Genomic DNA, 22,669 nt, shown 5'->3' with positions numbered 1-22,669 from the left:
CTGTTTTTTTTTGTGGATTCTGCTTAATTAAACAGATTTCCGTCAGCAGCGGATTCATTGCACATTGATGCTATCCCCTTGGGATCTGCTATTATGCAATTAGAATCTGAATGTGGAATTTGCTGCCCCAGGAAGCTGTGGAAGCTACATCATTAGATAAATTTAAAACAGAAATAGACAGTTTCCTAGAAGTAAAGGGAATTAGGGGTTATGGGGAGCGGGCAGGAAATTGGACATGAAGCTGAGTTCGGATCGGTCAATGCCCTGTGGGTGGCGGAGAGGGCCCAGGGGCTATGTGGCCGGGTCCTGCTCCGACTTCTTGTGTTCTTTAGATTTGTGGTTGGGATCAGATCAGCCATGATCTTATTGAATGGCGGAGCAGGCTCGAGGGGCCGATTGGCCTACTCCTGCTCCAATTTCTTATGTTCTTATGTTCTTATGAATGTACACTGCATTACCTCAGTTTCCTCATTACTAGCATGGAAGTTTGCAGCAGATTTTACTCTATCTTCACAATAAAATCACAGTTACTTATATTAAAGTGAGATATGAAAGCAGTGAATAGTGTGTTCCAGCAATGTTGAAAAAATATTTTCCTCTGGTGTTCCTCCTAAACTCCAAATACACCACACTACAAGCTCTTCCTTCTTCCTGAATCCTTAGTGTAGAAATTAAAACTCATTGCTCCGTCTCCTATGGAAATCATTCTTTAACAGGACCTCAAAACTGGAACATCTTACATCCCTTAGTCGTTTTTCCCTGCAGTCTTCAGATTTCTAGGACCTATTTGTGTCATTTTGGCTCAGGTGGTAGCACTCTTGCCTCTGGATCAGAAGGTTGTGGATTTTATCTCATAGTCTAGGCTGAGACTTCACTGCAATATCGTATTGTCTGAGGTATCATCTTTTGGATGAGATGGTAAACTGAGGTCCTGTCTGCCAGGATGTTAAAGATTCCATGATGACGCTATTCAAAGAGCAGGGACTTCTCACCTGCCCAATATTTCTCTCTTGGCCAACAGTACCAAAAAAACAACCAACAGCTGGTCATTCATCACATCACTGTGGGATATTGCTGGTGCAGAGTGATTGCCTATAAAAGGGCAGTGACTGCACTTCCAAAAGTGATTTATTTTATATGACATATTGAGAAATGTGGAGAGATATCAAGTAAGGTCTTATTGCTTTCTGATTTACCTCCTCTTTTTCAACCCTGCTGGTGTCCAGCATGATGAATCCTTCATTAGGGGAATTGCTGAATTTGTGATTGTTCATGTTCAGTAAAACGAACCTTCTCTCCACTGGGTTCAATAGCTGACTGGGGGTGGTGCAGTTTGTCTCTTCCCTCCACCGGGAGGCGCTGTCTCCGGCGGGCCCGCTCGGCTCTTCCCTCCACCGGGGGGCGCTGTCTCCGGCGGGCCCCGCTCCGCTCTTCCCTCCACCAGGAGGCGTTGTCTCCGGCGGGCCCCGCTCCGCTCTTCCCTCCACCGGGGGGCGATGTCTCTGGCGGGCCCGCTCCGCTCTTCCCTCCACCAGGAGGCGCTGTCTCCGGCGGGCCACGCTCCGCTCTTCCCTCCACCGGGGGGCGCTGTCTCCGGCGGGCCCCGCTCCGCTCTTCCCTCCACCGGGGGGCGCTGTCTCCGGCGGGCCCCGCTCCGCTCTTCCCTCCACCAGGAGGCGCTGTCTCCGGCGGGCCCCGCTCCGCTCTTCCCTCCACCGGGGGGCGCTGTATCCGGCGGGCCCGCTCCGCTCGGCTCTTCCCTCCACCGGGGGGCGCTGTCTCCGGCGGGCCCGCTCCGCTCTTCCCTCCACCGGGGAGCGCTGTCTCCGGCGGGCCCCGCTCCGCTCTTCCCTCCACCGGGAGGCGCTGTCTCCGGCGGGCCCCGCTCGGCTCCTCCCTCCACCGGGGGGCGCTGTCTCCGGCGGGCCCGCTCCGCTCCTCCCTCCACCGGGGGGCGCTGTCTCCGGCGGGCCCCGCTCCGCTCTTCCCTCCACCGGGGGGCGCTGCATCTTCCAGGCCTGGACGGTCTTTCCTCAGACCGTCGCCGGGTCGGGGGGTCCCCGCACAGCGGTCACGAAATGAACACGTTAGTGCCTGTTGGAAATCATCTTAATAGTTTGCGGCGTCGCGGCAAAGAGAAGTCGAGGCTTCAACCTGGACTCAGGCCTCTCCTGAGGAGAATGAGGGCGTCAAAAGCCTAGGCCTCGCCTGAATGGGTGTTGGGTTTGAGTGAGGGAAGCCGGGGTCGAGGGTTTGGTCAGAAATGAGCCTCGGGAGGTTTGGTCACGGGGCGCTGATAAATAATTCACCCGGCATCACATCCGTTGTATCTGTACCAAATAAACTGAAAACATTCTGTGCTTTGTGGCACTGGTGAGGCTGGAACGGGGAATGTGGGGCAGGAGCGGAGTATTGGGGAATGTGGGGCAGGAGCGGAGTATTGGGGAATGTGGGGCAGGAGCAGGGTATTGGGGAAAGTGGGGCAGGGGCGGGGTATTGGGGAATGTGGGGCAGGAGCAGAGTATTGGGGAATGTGGGGCAGGAACGGAGTATTGGGGAATGTGGGGCAGGAGCGGGGTATTGGGGAATGTGGGGCAGGAGCAGAGTATTGGGGAATGTGGGGCAGGAGCGGAGTATTGGGGAATGTGGGGCAGGAGCGGAGTATTGGGGAATGTGGGGCAGGAGCGGAGTATTGGGGAATGTGGGGCAGGAACGGAGTATTGGGGAATGTGGGGCAGGGGCAGGGTATTGGGGAATGTGGGGCAGGAACGGAGTATTGGGGAATGTGGGGCAGGAGCAGAGTATTGGGGAATGTGGGGCAGGAGCGGAGTATTGGGGAATGTGGGGCAGGGGCAGGGTATTGGGGAATGTGGGGCAGGAACGGAGTATTGGGGAATGTGGGGCAGGAACGGAGTATTGGGGAATGTGGGGCAGGAGCAGAGTATTGGGGAATGTGGGGCAGGAACGGAGTATTGGGGAATGTGGGGCAGGGGCAGGGTATTGGGGAATGTGGGGCAGGAACGGAGTATTGGGGAATGTGGGGCAGGAGCAGAGTATTGGGGAATGTGGGGCAGGAGCGGAGTATTGGGGAATGTGGGGCAGGGGCAGGGTATTGGGGAATGTGGGGCAGGAACGGAGTATTGGGGAATGTGGGGCAGGAACGGAGTATTGGGGAATGTGGGGCAGGAGCAGAGTATTGGGGAATGTGGGGCAGGGGCGGAGTATTGGGGAATGTGGGGCAGGAACGGAGTATTGGGGAATGTGGGGCAGGAGCAGAGTATTGGGGAAAGTGGGGCAGGAGCAGAGTATTGGGGAATGTGGGGCAGGAGCGGGGTATTGGGGAATGTGGGGCAGGAGCAGAGTATTGGGGAATGTGGGGCAGGAACGGAGTATTGGGGAATGTGGGGCAGGAGCGGAGTATTGGGGAATGTGGGGCAGGAGCAGAGTATTGGGGAATGTGGGGCAGGAGCGGGGTATTGGGGAATGTGGGGCAGGAGCAGAGTATTGGGGAATGTGGGGCAGGAACGGAGTATTGGGGAATGTGGGGCAGGAGCGGAGTATTGGGGAATGTGGGGCAGGGGCAGGGTATTGGGGAATGTGGGGCAGGAACGGAGTATTGGGGAATGTGGGGCAGGAGCAGAGTATTGGGGAATGTGGGGCAGGAACGGAGTATTGGGGAATGTGGGGCAGGAGCGGAGTATTGGGGAATGTGGGGCAGGGGCAGGGTATTGGGGAATGTGGGGCAGGAACGGAGTATTGGGGAATGTGGGGCAGGAACGGAGTATTGGGGAATGTGGGGCAGGAGCAGAGTATTGGGGAATGTGGGGCAGGGGCGGAGTATTGGGGAATGTGGGGCAGGAACGGAGTATTGGGGAATGTGGGGCAGGAGCAGAGTATTGGGGAATGTGGGGCAGGAACGGAGTATTGGGGAATGTGGGGCAGGAGCAGAGTATTGGGGAATGTGGGGCAGGAGCGGAGTATTGGGGAATGTGGGGCAGGAACGGAGTATTGGGGAATGTGGGGCAGGAACGGAGTATTGGGGAATGTGGGGCAGGAGCAGAGTATTGGGGAATGTGGGGCAGGGGCGGAGTATTGGGGAATGTGGGGCAGGAACGGAGTATTGGGGAATGTGGGGCAGGAGCGGAGTATTGGGGAATGTGGGGCAGGAACGGAGTATTGGGGAATGTGGGGCAGGAGCGGAGTATTGGGGAATGTGGGGCAGGAGCGGAGTATTGGGGAATGTGGGGCAGGGGCGGGGTATTGGGGAATGTGGGGCAGGGGCGGAGTATTGGGGAATGTGGGGCAGGAACGGAGTATTGGGGAATGTGGGGCAGGAGCAGAAAATTGGGGAATGTGGGGCAGGAGGGGAGTATTGGGGAATGTGGGGCAGGAGCGGGGTATTGGGGAATGTGGGGCAGGAGCGGAGTATTGGGGAATGTGGGGCAGGAGCAGAGTATTGGGGAATGTGGGGCAGGAGGGGAGTATTGGGGAATGTGGGGCAGGAGCGGGGTATTGGGGAATGTGGGGCAGGAGGGGAGTATTGGGGAATGTGGGGCAGGAGCGGGGTATTGGGGAATGTGGGGCAGGAGGGGAGTATTGGGGAATGTGGGGCAGGAGCGGAGTATTGGGGAATGTGGGGCAGGAGCGGGGTATTGGGGAATGTGGGGCAGGAGCGGAGTATTGGGGAATGTGGGGCAGGAGCGGAGTATTGGGGAATGTGGGGCAGGAGCGGGGTATTGGGGAATGTGGGGCAGGGGCGGAGTATTGGGGAAAGTGGGGCAGGGGCGGAGTATTGGGGAAAGTGGGGCAGGGGCGGAGTATTGGGGAATGTGGGGCAGGTGCGGGGTATTGGGGAATGTGGGGCAGGAGGGGAGTATTGGGGAATGTGGGGCAGGAGGGGAGTATTGGGGAATGTGGGGCAGGAGCGGAGTATTGGGGAATGTGGGGCAGGAGCGGAGTATTGGGGAATGTGGGGCAGGAGCGGGGTATTGGGGAATGTGGGGCAGGAGCGGAGTATTGGGGAATGTGGGGCAGGAGCGGAGTATTGGGGAATGTGGGGCAGGAGCGGAGTATTGGGGAATGTGGGGCAGGAGCGGAGTATTGGGGAATGTGGGGCAGGAGCGGGGTATTGGGGAATGTGGGGCAGGAGCGGGGTATTCGGGAATGTGGGGCAGGAGCAGGGTATTGGGGAATGTGGGGCAGGAGCGGGGTATTGGGGAAAGTGGGGCAGGGGCAGTGGATTGGGGAATGTGGGGCAGGAACGGGGTATTGGGGAATGTGGGGCAGGAGCGGAGTATTGGGGAAAGTGGGGCAGGGGCGGGGTATTGGGGAATGTGGGGCAGGAGCGCGGTATTGGGGAATGTGGGGCAGGAGCGGGGTATTGGGGAATGTGGGGCAGGAGCGGGGTATTGGGGAAAGTGGGGCAGGAGCGGAGTATTGGGGAACGTGGGGCAGGAGCGGAGTATTGGGGAAAGTGGGGCAGGGGCAGGGTATTGGGGAATGTGGGGCAGGAGCGAGTATTGGGGAATGTGGGGCAGGAGCGGAGTATTGGGGAACGTGGGGCAGGAGCGGAGTATTGGGGAACGTGGGGCAGGAGCGGAGTATTGGGGAACGTGGGGCAGGAGCGGAGTATTGGGGAAAGTGGGGCAGGGGCAGGGTATTGGGGAAAGTGGGGCAGTGGCAGGGTATTGGGGAACGTGGGGCAGGGGCGGAGTATTGGGGAATGTGGGGCAGGAGCGGAGTATTGGGGAATGTGGGGCAGAAGCGGAGTATTGGGGAATGTGGGGCAGGGGCGGAGTATTGGGGAATGTGGGGCAGGGGCGGAGTATTGGGGAATGTGGGGCAGGGGCGGAGTATTGGGGAATGTGGGGCAGGGGCGGAGTATTGGGGAAAGTGGGGCAGGAGCGGAGTATTGGGGAAAGTGGGGCAGGAGCGGAGTATTGGGGAATGTGGGGCAGGAGCGGGGTATTGGGGAATGTGGGGCAGGAGCGGAGTATTGGGGAATGTGGGGCAGGAGCGGAGTATTGGGGAAAGTGGGGCAGGGGCAGGGTATTGGGGAATGTGGGGCAGGGGCAGGGTATTGGGGAAAGTGGGGCAGGAGCGGAGTATTGGGGAAAGTGGGGCTGGAGCGGAGTATTGGGGAAAGTGGGGCAGGGGCAGGGTATTGGGGAATGTGGGGCAGGGGCAGGGTATTGGGGAATGTGGGGCAGGAGGGGAGTATTGGGGAAAGTGGGGCAGGAGCGGAGTATTGGGGAAAGTGGGGCAGGAGCGGAGTATTGGGGAATGTGGGGCAGGGGCAGGGTATTGGGGAATGTGGGGCAGGAGCGGAGTATTGGGGAATGTGGGGCAGGAGCGGAGTATTGGGGAATGTGGGGCAGGGGCAGGGTATTGGGGAATGTGGGGCAGGAGCGGAGTATTGGGGAAAGTGGGGCAGGAGCAGGGTATTGGGGAATGTGGGGCAGGGGCGGAGTATTGGGGAATGTGGGGCAGGAGCAGGGTATTGGGGAATGTGGGGCAGGAGCGGAGTATTGGGGAATGTGGGGCAGGGGCAGGGTATTGGGGAATGTGGGGCAGGAGCGGAGTATTGGGGAATGTGGGGCAGGAGCGGAGTATTGGGGAATGTGGGGCAGGGGCAGGGTATTGGGGAATGTGGGGCAGGAGCGGAGTATTGGGGAAAGTGGGGCAGGAGCAGGGTATTGGGGAATGTGGGGCAGGGGCGGAGTATTGGGGAATGTGGGGCAGGAGCAGGGTATTGGGGAATGTGGGGCAGGAGCGGAGTATTCGCGAATGTGGGGCAGGAGCGGAGTATTGGGGAATGTGGGGCAGGAGCAGGGTATTGGGGAATGTGGGGCAGGAGCGGGGTATTGGGGAATGTGGGGCAGGAGCGGAGTATTGGGGAATGTGGGGCAGGAGCAGGGTATTGGGGAATGTGGGGCAGGAGCGGAGTATTGGGGAAAGTGGGGCAGGAGCGGAGTATTGGGGAATGTGGGGCAGGAGCGGGGTATTGGGGAATGTGGGGCAGGAGCGGAGTATTGGGGAAAGTGGGGCAGGAGCGGAGTATTGGGGAATGTGGGGCAGGGGCAGGGTATTGGGGAATGTGGGGCAGGAGCGGAGTATTGGGGAAAGTGGGGCAGGAGCGGAGTATTGGGGAATGTGGGGCAGGGGCAGGGTATTGGGGAATGTGGGGCAGGAGCGGAGTATTGGGGAAAGTGGGGCAGGAGCGGAGTATTGGGGAATGTGGGGCAGGGGCAGGGTATTGGGGAATGTGGGGCAGGAACGGAGTATTGGGGAATGTGGGGCAGGAGCGGAGTATTGGGGAATGTGGGGCAGGAGCGGAGTATTGGGGAATGTGGGACAGGAGCGGAGTATTGGGGAATGTGGGGCAGGGGCGGAATATTGGGGAATGTGGGGCAGGAGCGGGGTATTGGGGAATGTGGGGCAGGAACGGAGTATTGGGGAATGTGGGGCAGGAGCGGAGTATTGGGGAATGTGGGGCAGGAACGGAGTATTGGGGAATGTGGGGCAGGAGCAGAGTATTGGGGAATGTGGGGCAGGAACGGAGTATTGGGGAATGTGGGGCAGGAACGGAGTATTGGGGAATGTGGGGCAGGAGCGGAGTATTGGGGAATGTGGGGCAGGAGCAGAGTATTGGGGAATGTGGGGCAGGAGGGGAGTATTGGGGAATGTGGGGCAGGAACGGAGTATTGGGGAATGTGGGGCAGGAACGGAGTGTTGGGGAATGTGGGGCAGGAACGGAGTATTGGGGAATGTGGGGCAGGAGCAGAGTATTGGGGAATGTGGGGCAGGAGGGGAGTATTGGGGAATGTGGGGCAGGAACGGAGTATTGGGGAATGTGGGGCAGGAACGGAGTATTGGGGAATGTGGGGCAGGAGCGGGGTATTGGGGAATGTGGGGCAGGAACGGAGTATTGGGGAATGTGGGGCAGGAACGGAGTATTGGGGAATGTGGGGCAGGGGCAGGGTATTGGGGAATGTGGGGCAGGAACGGAGTATTGGGGAATGTGGGGCAGGAACGGAGTATTGGGGAATGTGGGGCAGGGGCGGCGTATTGGGGAATGTGGGGCAGGAGCGGGGTATTGGGGAATGTGGGGCAGGAACGGAGTATTGGGGAATGTGGGGCAGGAACGGAGTATTGGGGAATGTGGGGCAGGGGCAGGGTATTGGGGAATGTGGGGCAGGAGCAGAGTATTGGGGAATGTGGGGCAGGAGGGGAGTATTGGGGAATGTGGGGCAGGAGGGGAGTATTGGGGAATGTGGGGCAGGAGCAGAGTATTGGGGAATGTGGGGCAGGAGGGGAGTATTGGGGAATGTGGGGCAGGAGGGGAGTATTGGGGAATGTGGGGCAGGAACGGAGTATTGGGGAATGTGGGGCAGGGGCAGGGTATTGGGGAATGTGGGGCAGGAGCGGGGTATTGGGGAATGTGGGGCAGGAGCGGGGTATTGGGGAATGTGGGGCAGGGGCGGGGTATTGGGGAATGTGGGGCAGGGGCGGAGTATTGGGGAATGTGGGGCAGGAACGGAGTATTGGGGAATGTGGGGCAGGAACGGAGTATTGGGGAATGTGGGGCAGGAGCAGAAAATTGGGGAATGTGGGGCAGGAGGGGAGTATTGGGGAATGTGGGGCAGGAACGGAGTATTGGGGAATGTGGGGCAGGAGCAGAGTATTGGGGAATGTGGGGCAGGAGGGGAGTATTGGGGAATGTGGGGCAGGAGCGGGGTATTGGGGAATGTGGGGCAGGAGGGGAGTATTGGGGAATGTGGGGCAGGAGCGGGGTATTGGGGAATGTGGGGCAGGAGGGGAGTATTGGGGAATGTGGGGCAGGAGCGGAGTATTGGGGAATGTGGGGCAGGAGCGGGGTATTGGGGAATGTGGGGCAGGAGCGGAGTATTGGGGAATGTGGGGCAGGAGCGGAGTATTGGGGAATGTGGGGCAGGAACGGAGTATTGGGGAATGTGGGGCAGGAGCGGGGTATTGGGGAAAGTGGGGCAGGAGCGGAGTATTGGGGAAAGTGGGGCAGGAGCGGGGTATTGGGGAATGTGGTGCAGGAGCGGGGTATTGGGGAATGTGGGGCAGGAGGGGAGTATTGGGGAATGTGGGGCAGGAGCGGGGTATTGGGGAATGTGGGGCAGGAGCGGGGTATTGGGGAAAGTGGGGCAGGAGCGGAGCATTGGGGAACGTGGGGCAGGAGCGGAGTATTGGGTAAAGTGGGGCAGGGGCAGGGTATTGGGGAATGTGGGGCAGGAGCGGAGTATTGGGGAATGTGGGGCAGGAGCGGAGTATTGGGGAACGTGGGGCAGGAGCGGAGTATTGGGGAACGTGGGGCAGGAGCGGAGTATTGGGGAAAGTGGGGCAGGGGCAGGGTATTGGGGAAAGTGGGGCAGGAGCGGAGTATTGGGGAAAGTGGGGCAGGAGAGGAGTATTGGGGAATGTGGGGCAGGAGCGGGGTATTGGGGAATGTGGGGCAGGAGCGGAGTATTGGGGAATGTGGGGCAGGAGCGGAGTATTGGGGAAAGTGGGGCAGGGACAGGGTATTGGGGAATGTGGGGCAGGGGCAGGGTATTGGGGAATGTGGGGCAGGAGCGGAGTATTGGGGAAAGTGGGGCAGGAGCGGAGTATTGGGGAAAGTGGGGCAGGGGCAGGGTATTGGGGAATGTGGGGCAGGGGCAGGGTATTGGGGAATGTGTGGCAGGATGGGAGTATTGGGGAAAGTGGGGCAGGAGCGGAGTATTGGGGAAAGTGGGGCAGGAACGGAGTATTGGGGAATGTGGGGCAGGAGCAGAAAATTGGGGAATGTGGGGCAGGAGGGGAGTATTGGGGAATGTGGGGCAGGAACGGAGTATTGGGGAATGTGGGGCAGGAGCAGAGTATTGGGGAATGTGGGGCAGGAGGGGAGTATTGGGGAATGTGGGGCAGGAACGGAGTATTGGGGAATGTGGGGCAGGAGCAGAGTATTGGGGAATGTGGGGCAGGAGCAGAAAATTGGGGAATGTGGGGCAGGAGGGGAGTATTGGGGAATGTGGGGCAGGAACTGAGTATTGGGGAATGTGGGGCAGGAGCAGAGTATTGGGGAATGTGGGGCAGGAGGGGAGTATTGGGGAATGTGGGGCAGGAGCGGAGTATTGGGGAATGTGGGGCAGGAGCGGGGTATTGGGGAATGTGGGGCAGGAGGGGAGTATTGGGGAATGTGGGGCAGGAGCGGAGTATTGGGGAATGTGGGGCAGGAGCGGGGTATTGGGGAATGTGGGGCAGGAGCGGGGTATTGGGGAATGTGGGGCAGGAGCGGAGTATTGGGGAATGTGGGGCAGGAGCGGGGTATTGGGGAAAGTGGGGCAGGAACGGAGTATTGGGGAATGTGGGGCAGGAACGGAGTATTGGGGAATGTGGGGCAGGAGCAGAGTATTGGGGAATGTGGGGCAGGAGGGGAGTATTGGGGAATGTGGGGCAGGAACGGAGTATTGGGGAATGTGGGGCAGGAACGGAGTATTGGGGAATGTGGGGCAGGAGCGGGGTATTGGGGAATGTGGGGCAGGAACGGAGTATTGGGGAATGTGGGGCAGGAACGGAGTATTGGGGAATGTGGGGCAGGAACGGAGTATTGGGGAATGTGGGGCAGGGGCAGGGTATTGGGGAATGTGGGGCAGGAACGGAGTATTGGGGAATGTGGGGCAGGAACGGAGTATTGGGGAATGTGGGGCAGGGGCGGCGTATTGGGGAATGTGGGGCAGGAGCGGGGTATTGGGGAATGTGGGGCAGGAACGGAGTATTGGGGAATGTGGGGCAGGAACGGAGTATTGGGGAATGTGGGGCAGGGGCAGGGTATTGGGGAATGTGGGGCAGGAGCAGAGTATTGGGGAATGTGGGGCAGGAGGGGAGTATTGGGGAATGTGGGGCAGGAGGGGAGTATTGGGGAATGTGGGGCAGGAACAGAGTATTGGGGAATGTGGGGCAGGGGCAGGGTATTGGGGAATGTGGGGCAGGAGCGGGGTATTGGGGAATGTGGGGCAGGAGCGGGGTATTGGGGAATGTGGGGCAGGGGCGGGGTATTGGGGAATGTGGGGCAGGGGCGGAGTATTGGGGAATGTGGGGCAGGAACGGAGTATTGGGGAATGTGGGGCAGGAACGGAGTATTGGGGAATGTGGGGCAGGAGCAGAAAATTGGGGAATGTGGGGCAGGAGGGGAGTATTGGGGAATGTGGGGCAGGAACGGAGTATTGGGGAATGTGGGGCAGGAGCAGAGTATTGGGGAATGTGGGGCAGGAGGGGAGTATTGGGGAATGTGGGGCAGGAGCGGGGTATTGGGGAATGTGGGGCAGGAGGGGAGTATTGGGGAATGTGGGGCAGGAGCGGGGTATTGGGGAATGTGGGGCAGGAGGGGAGTATTGGGGAATGTGGGGCAGGAGCGGAGTATTGGGGAATGTGGGGCAGGAGCGGGGTATTGGGGAATGTGGGGCAGGAGCAGAGTATTGGGGAATGTGGGGCAGGAGCGGAGTATTGGGGAATGTGGGGCAGGAGCGGGGTATTGGGGAATGTGGGGCAGGGGCGGAGTATTGGGGAAAGTGGGGCAGGGGCGGAGTATTGGGGAATGTGGGGCAGGAGCGGGGTATTGGGGAATGTGGGGCAGGAGGGGAGTATTGGGGAATGTGGGGCAGGAGGGGAGTATTGGGGAATGTGGGGCAGGAGCGGAGTATTGGGGAAAGTGGGGCAGGGGCGGTGTATTGGGGAATGTGGGGCAGGAGCGGAGTATTGGGGAATGTGGGGCAGGAGCGGGGTATTGGGGAATATGGGGCAGGAGCGGAGTATTGGGGAAAGTGGGGCAGGGGCGGAGTATTGGGGAATGTGGGGCAGGAGCGGAGTATTGGGGAATGTGGGGCAGGAGCGGAGTATTGGGGAATGTGGGGCAGGAGCGGAGTATTGGGGAATGTGGGGCAGGAGCGGGGTATTGGGGAATGTGGGGCAGGAGCGGGGTATTGGGGAATGTGGGGCAGGAGCAGGGTATTGGGGAATGTGGGGCAGGAGCGGCGTATTGGGGAATGTGGGGCAGGAGCGGGGTATTGGGGAAAGTGGGGCAGGGGCAGTGGATTGGGGAATGTGGGGCAGGAACGGAGTATTGGGGAATGTGGGGCAGGAGCGGGGTATTGGGGAATGTGGGGCAGGAGCGGAGTATTGGGGAATGTGGGGCAGGGGCGGGGTATTGGGGAATGTGGGGCAGGAGCGGGGTATTGGGGAATGTGGGGCAGGAGCGGGGTATTGGGGAATGTGGGGCAGGAGCGGGGTATTGGGGAATGTGGGGCAGGAGCGGGGTATTGGGGAAAGTGGGGCAGGAGCGGAGCATTGGGGAACGTGGGGCAGGAGCGGAGTATTGGGTAAAGTGGGGCAGGGGCAGGGTATTGGGGAATGTGGGGCAGGAGCGGAGTATTGGGGAATGTGGGGCAGGAGCGGAGTATTGGGGAACGTGGGGCAGGAGCGGAGTATTGGGGAACGTGGGGCAGGAGCGGAGTATTGGGGAATGTGGGGCAGGGGCAGGGTATTGGGGAAAGTGGGGCAGGAGCGGAGTATTGGGGAAAGTGGGGCAGGAGAGGAGTATTGGGGAATGTGGGGCAGGAGCGGGGTATTGGGGAATGTGGGGCAGGAGCGGAGTATTGGGGAATGTGGGGCAGGAGCGGAGTATTGGGGAAAGTGGGGCAGGGACAGGGTATTGGGGAATGTGGGGCAGTGGCAGGGTATTGGGGAATGTGGGGCAGGAGGGGAGTATTGGGGAAAGTGGGGCAGGAGCGGAGTATTGGGGAAAGTGGGGCAGGAGCGGAGTATTGGGGAATGTGGGGCAGGGGCAGGGTATTGGGGAATGTGGGGCAGGAGCGGAGTATTGGGGAATGTGGGGCAGGAGCGGAGTATTGGGGAATGTGGGGCAGGGGCAGGGTATTGGGGAATGTGGGGCAGGAGCGGAGTATTGGGGAAAGTGGGGCAGGAGCAGGGTATTGGGGAATGTGGGGCAGGGGCGGAGTATTGGGGAATGTGGGGCAGGAGCAGGGTATTGGGGAATGTGGGGCAGGAGCGGAGTATTGGCGAATGTGGGGCAGGAGCGGAGTATTGGGGAATGTGGGGCAGGAGCAGGGTATTGGGGAATGTGGGGCAGGAGCGGGGTATTGGGGAATGTGGGGCAGGAGCGGAGTATTGGGGAATGTGGGGCAGGAGCAGGGTATTGGGGAATGTGGGGCAGGAGCGGAGTATTTGGGAATGTGGGGCAGGAGCGGAGTATTGGGGAAAGTGGGGCAGCAGCAGGGTTTTGGGGAATGTGGGGCAGGGGCAGGGTATTGGGGAATGTGGGGCAGGAGCGGAGTATTGGGGAAAGTGGGGCAGGAGCGGAGTATTGGGGAATGTGGGGCAGGGGCAGGGTATTGGGGAATGTGGGGCAGGAGCGGAGTATTGGGGAATGTGGGGCAGGAGCGGAGTATTGGGGAATGTGGGGCAGGGCCAGGGTATTGGGGAATGTGGGGCAGGAGCGGAGTATTGGGGAAAGTGGGGCGGGAGCAGGGTATTGGGGAATGTGGGGCAGGAGCAGGGTATTGGGGAATGTGGGGCAGGAGCGGAGTATTGGGGAATGTGGGGCAGGAGCGGAGTATTGGGGAATGTGGGGCAGGAGCGGAGTATTGGGGAATGTGGGACAGGAGCGGAGTATTGGGGAATGTGGGGCAGGGGCGGAATATTGGGGAATGTGGGGCAGGAGCGGGGTATTGGGGAATGTGGGGCAGGAGCGGAGTATTGGGGAATGTGGGGCAGGAGCAGAGTATTGGGGAATGTGGGGCAGGAGCGGAGTATTGGGGAATGTGGGGCAGGAGCGGAGTATTGGGGAATGTGGGGCAGGAGCGGAGTATTGGGGAAAGTGGGGCAGGAGCGGAGTATTGGGGAAAGTGGGGCAGGAGCAGGGTATTGGGGAATGTGGGGCAGGAGCGGAGTATTGGGGAAAGTGGGGCAGGAGCGGAGTATTGGGGAAAGTGGGGCAGGAGCGGAGTATTGGGGAAAGTGGGGCAGGAGCGGAGTATTGGGGAATGTGGGGCAGGAGCGGAGTATTGGGGAAAGTGGGGCAGGAGCGGAGTATTGGGGAATGTGGGGCAGGAGCGGAGTATTGGGGAAAGTGGGGCAGGAGCGGAGTATTGGGGAAAGTGGGGCAGGAGCAGGGTATTGGGGAATGTGGGGCAGGAGCGGAGTATTGGGGAAAGTGGGGCAGGAGCGGAGTATTGGGGAAAGTGGGGCAGGAGCGGAGTATTGGGGAAAGTGGGGCAGGAGCGGAGTATTGGGGAAAGTGGGGCAGGAGCGGAGTATTGGGGAATGTGGGGCAGGAGCGGAGTATTGGGGAAAGTGGGGCAGGAGCGGAGTATTGGGGAATGTGGGGCAGGAGCGGAGTATTGGGGAAAGTGGGGCAGGAGCGGAGTATTGGGGAAAGTGGGGCAGGAGCGGAGTATTGGGGAAAGTGGGGCAGGAGCGGAGTATTGGGGAATGTGGGGCAGGAGCGGAGTATTGGGGAAAGTGGGGCAGGGGCGGAGTATTGGGGAAAGTGGGGCAGGAGCAGGGTATTGGGGAATGTGGGGCAGGAGCGGAGTATTGGGGAAAGTGGGGCAGGAGCGGAGTATTGGGGAAAGTGGGGCAGGAGCGGAGTATTGGGGAAAGTGGGGCAGGAGCGGAGTATTGGGGAAAGTGGGGCAGGAGCGGAGTATTGGGGAATGTGGGGCAGGAGCGGAGTATTGGGGAAAGTGGGGCAGGAGCGGAGTATTGGGGAATGTGGGGCAGGAGCGGAGTATTGGGGAAAGTGGGGCAGGAGCGGAGTATTGGGGAAAGTGGGGCAGGAGCGGAGTATTGGGGAAAGTGGGGCAGGAGCGGAGTATTGGGGAATGTGGGGCAGGAGCGGAGTATTGGGGAAAGTGGGGCAGGGGCGGAGTATTGGGGAAAGTGGGGCAGGAGCAGAGTTGAGAGAATTCAGAGATCCCAAAAGGACACTGGGACCAGCTCGCTGATGGCCTATTAGATAAAGGCACCATCCAGGATAGTGGAGAGGTCATGTGATACAAAAAATTATCCCCATTGTGTTCCCCCATTTCAGGTCCTCTCGCAGAGGGCTACAGGGAAAAGGATACAGAAGAAAAACTGGCCTCTGTTGACTCTGGGCTAGGAAGATTGGGAGGGGGGGTGCAAAATCAACTAGGAATTTCATTCCTGCTTGCTGTCCCATGACCCCCTGATAGATAGTGTGTGTGGTTGTGTTTACTAAGTGACAGCAGGTTTTGGCTGACTTAATGCTTCCTGTTGTGGAATGACTTGCTGCAATTCGTGCATGAAGAATGGCATGTTGAACCTGTTAGGGGGGCAGACAGGCGTTTCTGCGGCCGCAGACGTGATTCTAAGATGGCATGTTGCCTCCCTGTTGCCAGGGTCAAGGATTTCACTGAACAGCTGCAGAACATTCTGGAGGGGGAGGGTGAACATCCAGAGGTCGTGGTCCATATCGGTACCAACGACAGGTAGAAAGAGGGATGAGGTCCGGCAGGCAGATTTTAAGGAGTTAGGAAAGAAATTAACAAGCAGGACCTCAGAGGTAGTAATCTCCAGATTACTCCCAGTGCCACGCACTAGTGAGTATAAAAATAGGAGGATAGAGCAGATGAATGTGTGGCAGGATGGTGCAGGAGGGAGGGCTTTAGATTCCTGGGGCTTGGGGAGATGGGACCTGTACAGGCCGGATGGGTTGCACCTCAACGGAGCTGGGACCAATGTTCTCGCCGGGAGGATCGCTAGTGCTGTGGGGGCTGGGAGGGATTTAAACTAATTTGGCAGGGGGATGGGCACCAGAATGTAGCATTGGAAAGGAGAAACAAGGGACACAAATGATCGGGAGAGAAAGATTGCACTAGAGGAAGAAATAGTATGGTATTCGGTGGGACCAGACTAAGGGAGAGTACAAGAAAGTCTAAGACTGGTTTGCAGTGCATGTGTGTAAACGCACGAAGCGTGGTAAACAAGGTTGGTGAGCAGCAGGCACAAGTAGCCACATGGGAATACGATGTCGTGGTGATAATGGAGACCTGGCTCAAAAAAGGGCAGGATTGGGTACTAAATATTCCTGGATACAAGGTGTTCAGGAAAGAAAGGAAAGGAAAGAAAGGGGACGGTGGGGGGGTGGTTGCAGTATTGATTAAGAAGAATATTGCAGAGCGGGAGGGAGAGGATGTCCCGGAGGGGGTCAAGGACAGAATCTATTTGGTTAGAGTTAAGAAACAATAGAGGTGCCTTTACACTACTAGGTGTATTCTATAGGTCACCAGCTGGTGGGAAGGATATCGAGGAGCAAATTTGCAGGGAAATTACAGAGAGGTGCAAAAGCCATGGAGTTGTGATAACGGGGGACTTTCAACTATCCTAATATGGACTGGGATAATATAAGGGACAAAGAGGGGGAGGAATTTTTGAAATGTGTTCAGGATAACTTTCTTGACCAGTACTTTTCTGGCCCAGCGAGGAAAGAGGCATTGCTGGACTTGGTTCTGGGGAAGGAGGCAGGCCAAGTGGAGCAAGTGTCAATGGGGGAGCATTTAGGGAGCAGCGATCATAGTATCATAAGGTTTAGAATAGCTGTGGAAAAGGACACAGACCACGCTAAAGTGAAAATACTCAATTGGAGGAGGGCCAATTTCAGTGGGATGAGAACAGATCTGGCCCGGGTAAATTGGAATCAAAGATTGGCAGGCAAAACTGTAATTGAACAGTGGGCGGCCTTGAAAGAGGAGATGGTTTGGGTACAGTCTAGGTACATTCCCACGAGGGAGAAAGGTAGGGCAACTAAAGCCAGAGCTCCCTGAATGACAAAAGAGATACTAAGATGATATCAGATGAGAACCAGGCAGAATATAGAAAGTTTAGAGGGGAAGTGAAAAAGGAAATAAGAAGGGCAAAAAGAGAGCATGAAAATAGACTGGCGGCTAACATAAAAGGGAATCCAAAAGTTTCTACAGGCATTTAAAAGTAAACGAGTAATAAGAGGAGGGGTGGGGCTGATTAGGGACCATGAAGGCAGAGGCCGTGGCTGAGGTACTAAATGAGTACTTTGCATCTGTCTTTACCAAGGAAGAAGATGCTGCCAGAGTCTCAGTAAAGGAAGATGTAGTTAAGATACTGGATGGGCTAAAACTTGGTAAAGAAGAGGTGCTAGAAAGGCTAACTGTATTTAAAGTAGATAAGTCACCAGGTCCGTCCTAGGTTGCTGAGGGAACTAAGAGTGGAAATTGCGGAGGTACTGGCTATAATCCTCCAAACATCCTTAGATACGGGGGTGGTGCCAGAGGACTGGAGAATTGCAAATGTTACACCCTTGTTCAAAAAAGGGTGTAAGCATAAACCCAGAAATTATAGGCCAGTCAGTTTAACGTCAGTGGTGGGGAAACTTTTAGAAACGATAATCCGTGACAGAAATAACAGTCACTTGGACGAGGGTGGATAGTCAGCATGGATTTGTTAAAGGCAAACCGTGTTTAACTAACCTGATAGAGTTTTTTGATGAGGTAACAGAGAGGGTAGATAAGAGCAATGCAGTTGATGTGGTGTGTATGGACTTTCAAAAGGAGTTTGATAAAGTACCGCATGGTAGGCTTGTCATCAAGTTGCAGCCCATGGAATAAAGGGGGCAGTAGCAACATGGATGCAGAATTGACTAAGTGACAGGAAACAGAGAGTAGTGGTGAACAGTTGTTTTTTGGACTGGAGGGAGGTGTACAGTGGTGTTTCCCAGGGATCGTTGCTGGGACCACTGCTTTTTTTTATATATATTAATGGCTTGGACTTGGTGTATAGGACACAATTTCAAAATTTGCAGATGACATGAAACTTGGAAGGGTAGTGAACATTGTGGAGGATAGTGATAGACTTCAAGAGGACATAGACGGGCTGGTGGCATGGGTGGACATGTGGCAGATGAAATTTAACACAAAAAAATGCGACGTGATACATTTTGGTAGGAAGAATGAGGAGAGGCAATTTAACCTGAAGGGCACAATTCTAAAAGGTAGAGGAACAGAGAGATCTGGGGGTATGTGTGCACAAATCATTGAAGGCGACAAGGCAGGTTGAGAAAGTGGTTTAAAAAGAATACGGGATCCTGGACTTTATGAATATAGGCAGAGAGTACAAAAGTAAGGAAGTCATGATGAACCTTTATAAAACACTGGTTCGGCCACAACTGGAGTATTGTGACCAGTTCTGGGCACTGCACTTCAGGAAAGATGTGAAGGCCTTAGAGAGAGTGCAGAAGAGATTTACTAGAATGATTCCATGGATGAGGGACTTTAGTTATGTGGATAGACTGGAGAAGCTGGGGTTGTTCTCCTTGGAACAGAGAAGGTTGCAAGGAGATTTGATAGAGGTATTCAAAACCATGAAGGGTCTAGACAGAGTAGAGAGAAAGAAACTGTTCCCATGGGCAGAAGGGTCAAGAACCAGAGGACATAGATTTAGGGTAATTGGCAAAAGAACCAAAGGTGACATGAGGAAAAACCTTTTTACACAGCGAGTGGTTAGGATCTGGAATGCACTGTTTGAGGGGGTGGTGGAGGCAGATTAAATCATGGCCTTCAAAAGGAAACTGGATAAGGACTTGAAAGGAAAAAAATTGCAGGGATAGGGTGGGGGAGTGAGACTAGTTGGATTGCTCTTGCATTGAGCCGGCGTGGACTTGATGGGCCGAATGGCCTCCTTCCGTGCTGCAACCTTTCTATGATTCTACGAACTGTACACTGGAAGGAGTCAACACCTCCGAGACAGGGGGAGAATGGGGAAAAAAATTGACAAAAACAAAAGAAGCTTGCATGCAATTTTCTCTCTCATTAACGTCGAGTTGTTAATCCTGCAAACTGTCTTACTCATTACTATCTTGCCCTGCTGCAGGCATGCCTCCCATTGGTTGATTACAGAGTACTGGCTGTCGTGGTTATGTCCAAGACCTGGGCCACCCCACCCACAGGGGCTGATGGAAGCAGTGCAGAGCCGGACGCAGGACAGATCAAGGTAAATTAATTATCCAAATGACTGTGTCAGACTAAACAAATGTTCTTTTGGGAAAAGTGTCAACATCTTTAAAATAAAAATCTTAAATCTCTCTGCCTCTCCCCTCTTTTAAGACGCTGCTTAAAACCTACCTCTTTGACTAAGCTTTTGGTCATCTGTCCTAATGCCTCCGTCTTTGGCTCAGTGTCAGTTTTTGTCTGATTAGGCTCCTGTGAAGCGCCTTGGGACTTTTTACTACTTTAAAGGCAAGTTGTTAATATCTTAATCTTAATCTTCCACCCCCTCTTGGCCTCACTGAACAAGTTATACCATTAATAGAAACATAGAAAATAGGAGCAGGAGTAGGCCAATTGGCCCTTCGAGCCTGCTCCGCCATTCAATATGATCACGGCTGATCCTCTATCTCAGTACCATGTTCCCGTTCTCTCCCCATACCCTTGATGCCTTGTGTCTAGAAATCTATCTAGCTCCTTCTTAAATATATTTATTCTCTCTACTACGCTGTAAGATGGAGCACCGCACAGTAGTCACTGAATCACAATTAATCCATTCATTAGAATAGAATCATAGAAAATTTACGGCACAGAAGGAGGCCATTCGGCCCATTGTATCTGCGCCGGCCGAAAATGAGCCAATCAGCCTAATCCCCCTTTCCAGCACTTGATCCATAGCCTTGTAGGTTGTGGCACTTCAGGTGCATATTCAGATAATTTTTAAATGTAATGAGGGTTTCTGCCTCTACCACCCTTTCAGGCAGTGAGTTCCAGACCCACACCACCCTCTGGGTGAAAAAATGTTTGCTCAGCTCCCTTCCAATCCTTTAAATCTATGCCCCCTGGTTATTGATCTCTCTGCTAAGGGAAATAGGTCCTTCCTATCCACTCTATTTAGGCCCCTCATAATTTTGTACATCTCAATTAAATCACCCCTCAGCCTCCTCTGTTCCAAAGAAAACAACCCCAGCCTATCCAATCTTTCCTCATATTGTCCTGGCAACATCCCCGTAAATCTCCTCTGCACCCTCTCTAGTGCAATTACATCCTTCCTGTAATATGGTGACCTGAACTGTACGCAGTACTCAAGCTGTGGCCTAACTAGTGTTTTATACAGTTCCAGCATAACCTCCCTGCTCTTATATTCTATACCTCGGCTAATAAAGGAAAGTATCCCGTATGTCGTCTTAATCACTTTATCTACTTGTCCTGCTACTTTCAGGGATCTGTGGACATGCACTCCAAGGACCTTCACTTCCTCTACACCTCTCAGTATCCTCCCATTTATTGTGTATTCCCTTGCCTTGTTTTCCCTCTCCAGATGCATTACATAAGAACATAAGAAATTGGAGCAGGAGTAGGCCAATCGGCCCCTCGAGCCTGCTCCGCCATTCAATAAGATCATGGCTGATCTGATCCCAACCACAAATCTAAAGAACACAAGAAGTCGGAGCAGGACCCGGCCACATAGCCCCTGGGCCCTCTCCGCCACCCACAGGGCATTGACCGATCCGAACTCAGCTTCATGTCCAATTTCCTGCCCGCTCCCCATAACCCCTAATTCCCTTTACTTCTAGGAAACTGTCTATTTCTGTTTTAAATTTATCTAATGATGTAGCTTCCACAGCTTCCTGGGGCAGCAAATTCCACAGACCTACCACCCTCTGAGTGAAGAAGTTTCTCCTCATCTCAGTTTTGAAAGAGCAGCCCCTTATTCTAAGATAATGCCCCCTAGTTCTAGTTTCACCCATCTTTGGGAACATCCTTACTGCATCCACCCGATCAAGACCCTTCACAATCTTATATGTTTCAATAAGATCGCCTCTCATTCTTCTGAACTCCAATGAGTAGAGTCCCAATCTACTCAACCTCTCCTCATATGTCCGCCCCCTCATCCCCGGGATTAACCGAGTGAACCTTCTTTGTACTGCCTCGAGAGCAAGTATGTCTTTTCTTAAGTATGGACACCAAAACTGTATGCAGTATTCCAGGTGCGGTCTCACCAATACCTTATATAACTGCAGCAATACCTCCTTGTTTTTATATTCTATCCCCCTAGCAATAAAAGCCAACATTCCGTTGGCTTTCTTGATCACCTGCTGCACCTGCATACCAACTTTTTGATTTTCTTGCACTAGGACCCCCAGATCCCTTTGTACTGCAGTACTTTCCAGTCTCTCGCCATTAAGAAAATAACTTGCTCTCTGATTTTTCCTGCCAAAGTGCATAACCTCACATTTTCCAATATTATATTGCATCTGCCAAATCTCCGCCCACTCACCCAGCCTGTCTATATCCCCTTGCAGGTTTTTTATGTCCTCCTCACTCTCTACTTTCCCTCCCATCTTTGTATCATCTGCAAATTTTGATATGTTGCACTCGGTCCCCTCCTCCAAATCGTTAATATAGATTGTAAAGAGTTGGGGACCCAGCACCGACCCCTGTGGAACACCACTGGTTACTGGTTGCCAGTCCGAAAATGAACCATTTATCCCAACTCTCTGCTTCCTGTTTGATAACCAATCCTCCACCCATGCCAGAATATTACCCCCAATCCCGTGATTTTTTATCTTAAGTAATAATCTTTTATGTGGCACCTTGTCGAATGCCTTCTGGAAGTCTAAATACACTACGTCCACTGGTTCCCCTTTATCCACCCTATACGTTATATCCTCGAAGAACTCAAGCAAATTTGTCAGACATGACTTCCCCTTCATAAAGCCATGCTGACTTTGTCCTATTAAATTATGCTTATCTAAATGTTCCGTTACTGTCTCCTTAATAATAGACTCCAAAATTTTACCCACCACAGATGTTAAGCTAACTGGCCTATAATTTCCAGCCTTCTGCCTACTACCCTTTTTAAATAACGGTGTTACATTAGCAGTTTTCCAATCTGCCGGGACCTCTCCTGAGTCCAGGGAATTTTGGAAAACTATCACCAAAGCATCCACAATCCCTACTGCCACTTCCCTCAAGACCCTAGGATGGAAGCCATCAGGTCCAGGGGATTTATCCGCCTTGAGTCCCATTATTTTACTGAGTACCATCTCTTGAGTGATTTTAATCGTATTTAGCTCCTCCCCCCCGAGAGTCCCCTGTTTGTCCAGTGTTGGGATATTCTTAGTGTCCTCTACTGTAAAGACTGAAACAAAATATTTGTTCAGCATTTTTGCCATCTCCATGTTTCCCACCATTAATTTCCCGGTCTCATCCTCTAAGGGACCTATGTTTGCCTTAGCCACCCTTTTTCTTTTTATATAACTATAGAAACTCTTGCTATCTGTTTTTATATTTTTTGCTAATTTCTTTTCATAATCTAACTTCCCTTTCTTAATCAATCCTTTAGTTACTTTTTGCTGTCTTTTGAAGAATTCCCAATCTTCTATCCTCCCACTAAGTTTGGCTACCTTATATGTCCTTGTTTTTAGTCGGATACTATCCTTGATTTCTTTACTTAGCCACGGGTGGCTGTCATTTCTTTTACACCCTTTTTTCCTCAGTGGAATATATTTATTTTGAAAGTTGTAAAATAACTCCCTAAATGAACACCACTGCTCATGTACCGTCTTACCCTTTAATCTATTTTCCCAGTCCACTTTAATCAATTC

At 54.7% G+C, this 22,669-nt stretch overlaps 1 protein-coding gene across 4 annotated transcripts in view; it reads left to right on the top strand.

The window, feature by feature from the left end:
* Window positions 1–1,990: 1,990 nt before the first annotated feature.
* The window catches only part of LOC137334062 (hyaluronidase-1-like), a 65,095-nt gene continuing 44,416 nt past the window's right edge, over window positions 1,991–22,669 (top strand). For 3 of the 4 annotated variants that reach the window (XM_067998510.1, XM_067998508.1, XM_067998511.1), the window contains exons 1-2: window positions 1,991–2,086; window positions 18,946–19,065. In XM_067998510.1, the coding sequence (XP_067854611.1) occupies window positions 18,991–19,065 (75 nt within the window). In that variant the 5' untranslated portion in view covers window positions 1,991–2,086; window positions 18,946–18,990. Of the gene's footprint in view, window positions 2,087–15,494; window positions 15,534–18,945; window positions 19,066–22,669 lie in introns of those variants that run through there. The other variant, XM_067998509.1, reaches the window with a different exon arrangement.

Source organism: Heptranchias perlo, chromosome 17, assembly GCF_035084215.1.
Source record: "Heptranchias perlo isolate sHepPer1 chromosome 17, sHepPer1.hap1, whole genome shotgun sequence".
Classification (NCBI taxonomy): Eukaryota; Metazoa; Chordata; class Chondrichthyes; order Hexanchiformes; family Hexanchidae; genus Heptranchias; species Heptranchias perlo.
The sequence above is the reverse complement of the archived record's forward strand: the minus strand, read 5'-3'. Positions and strand labels throughout refer to the sequence as shown.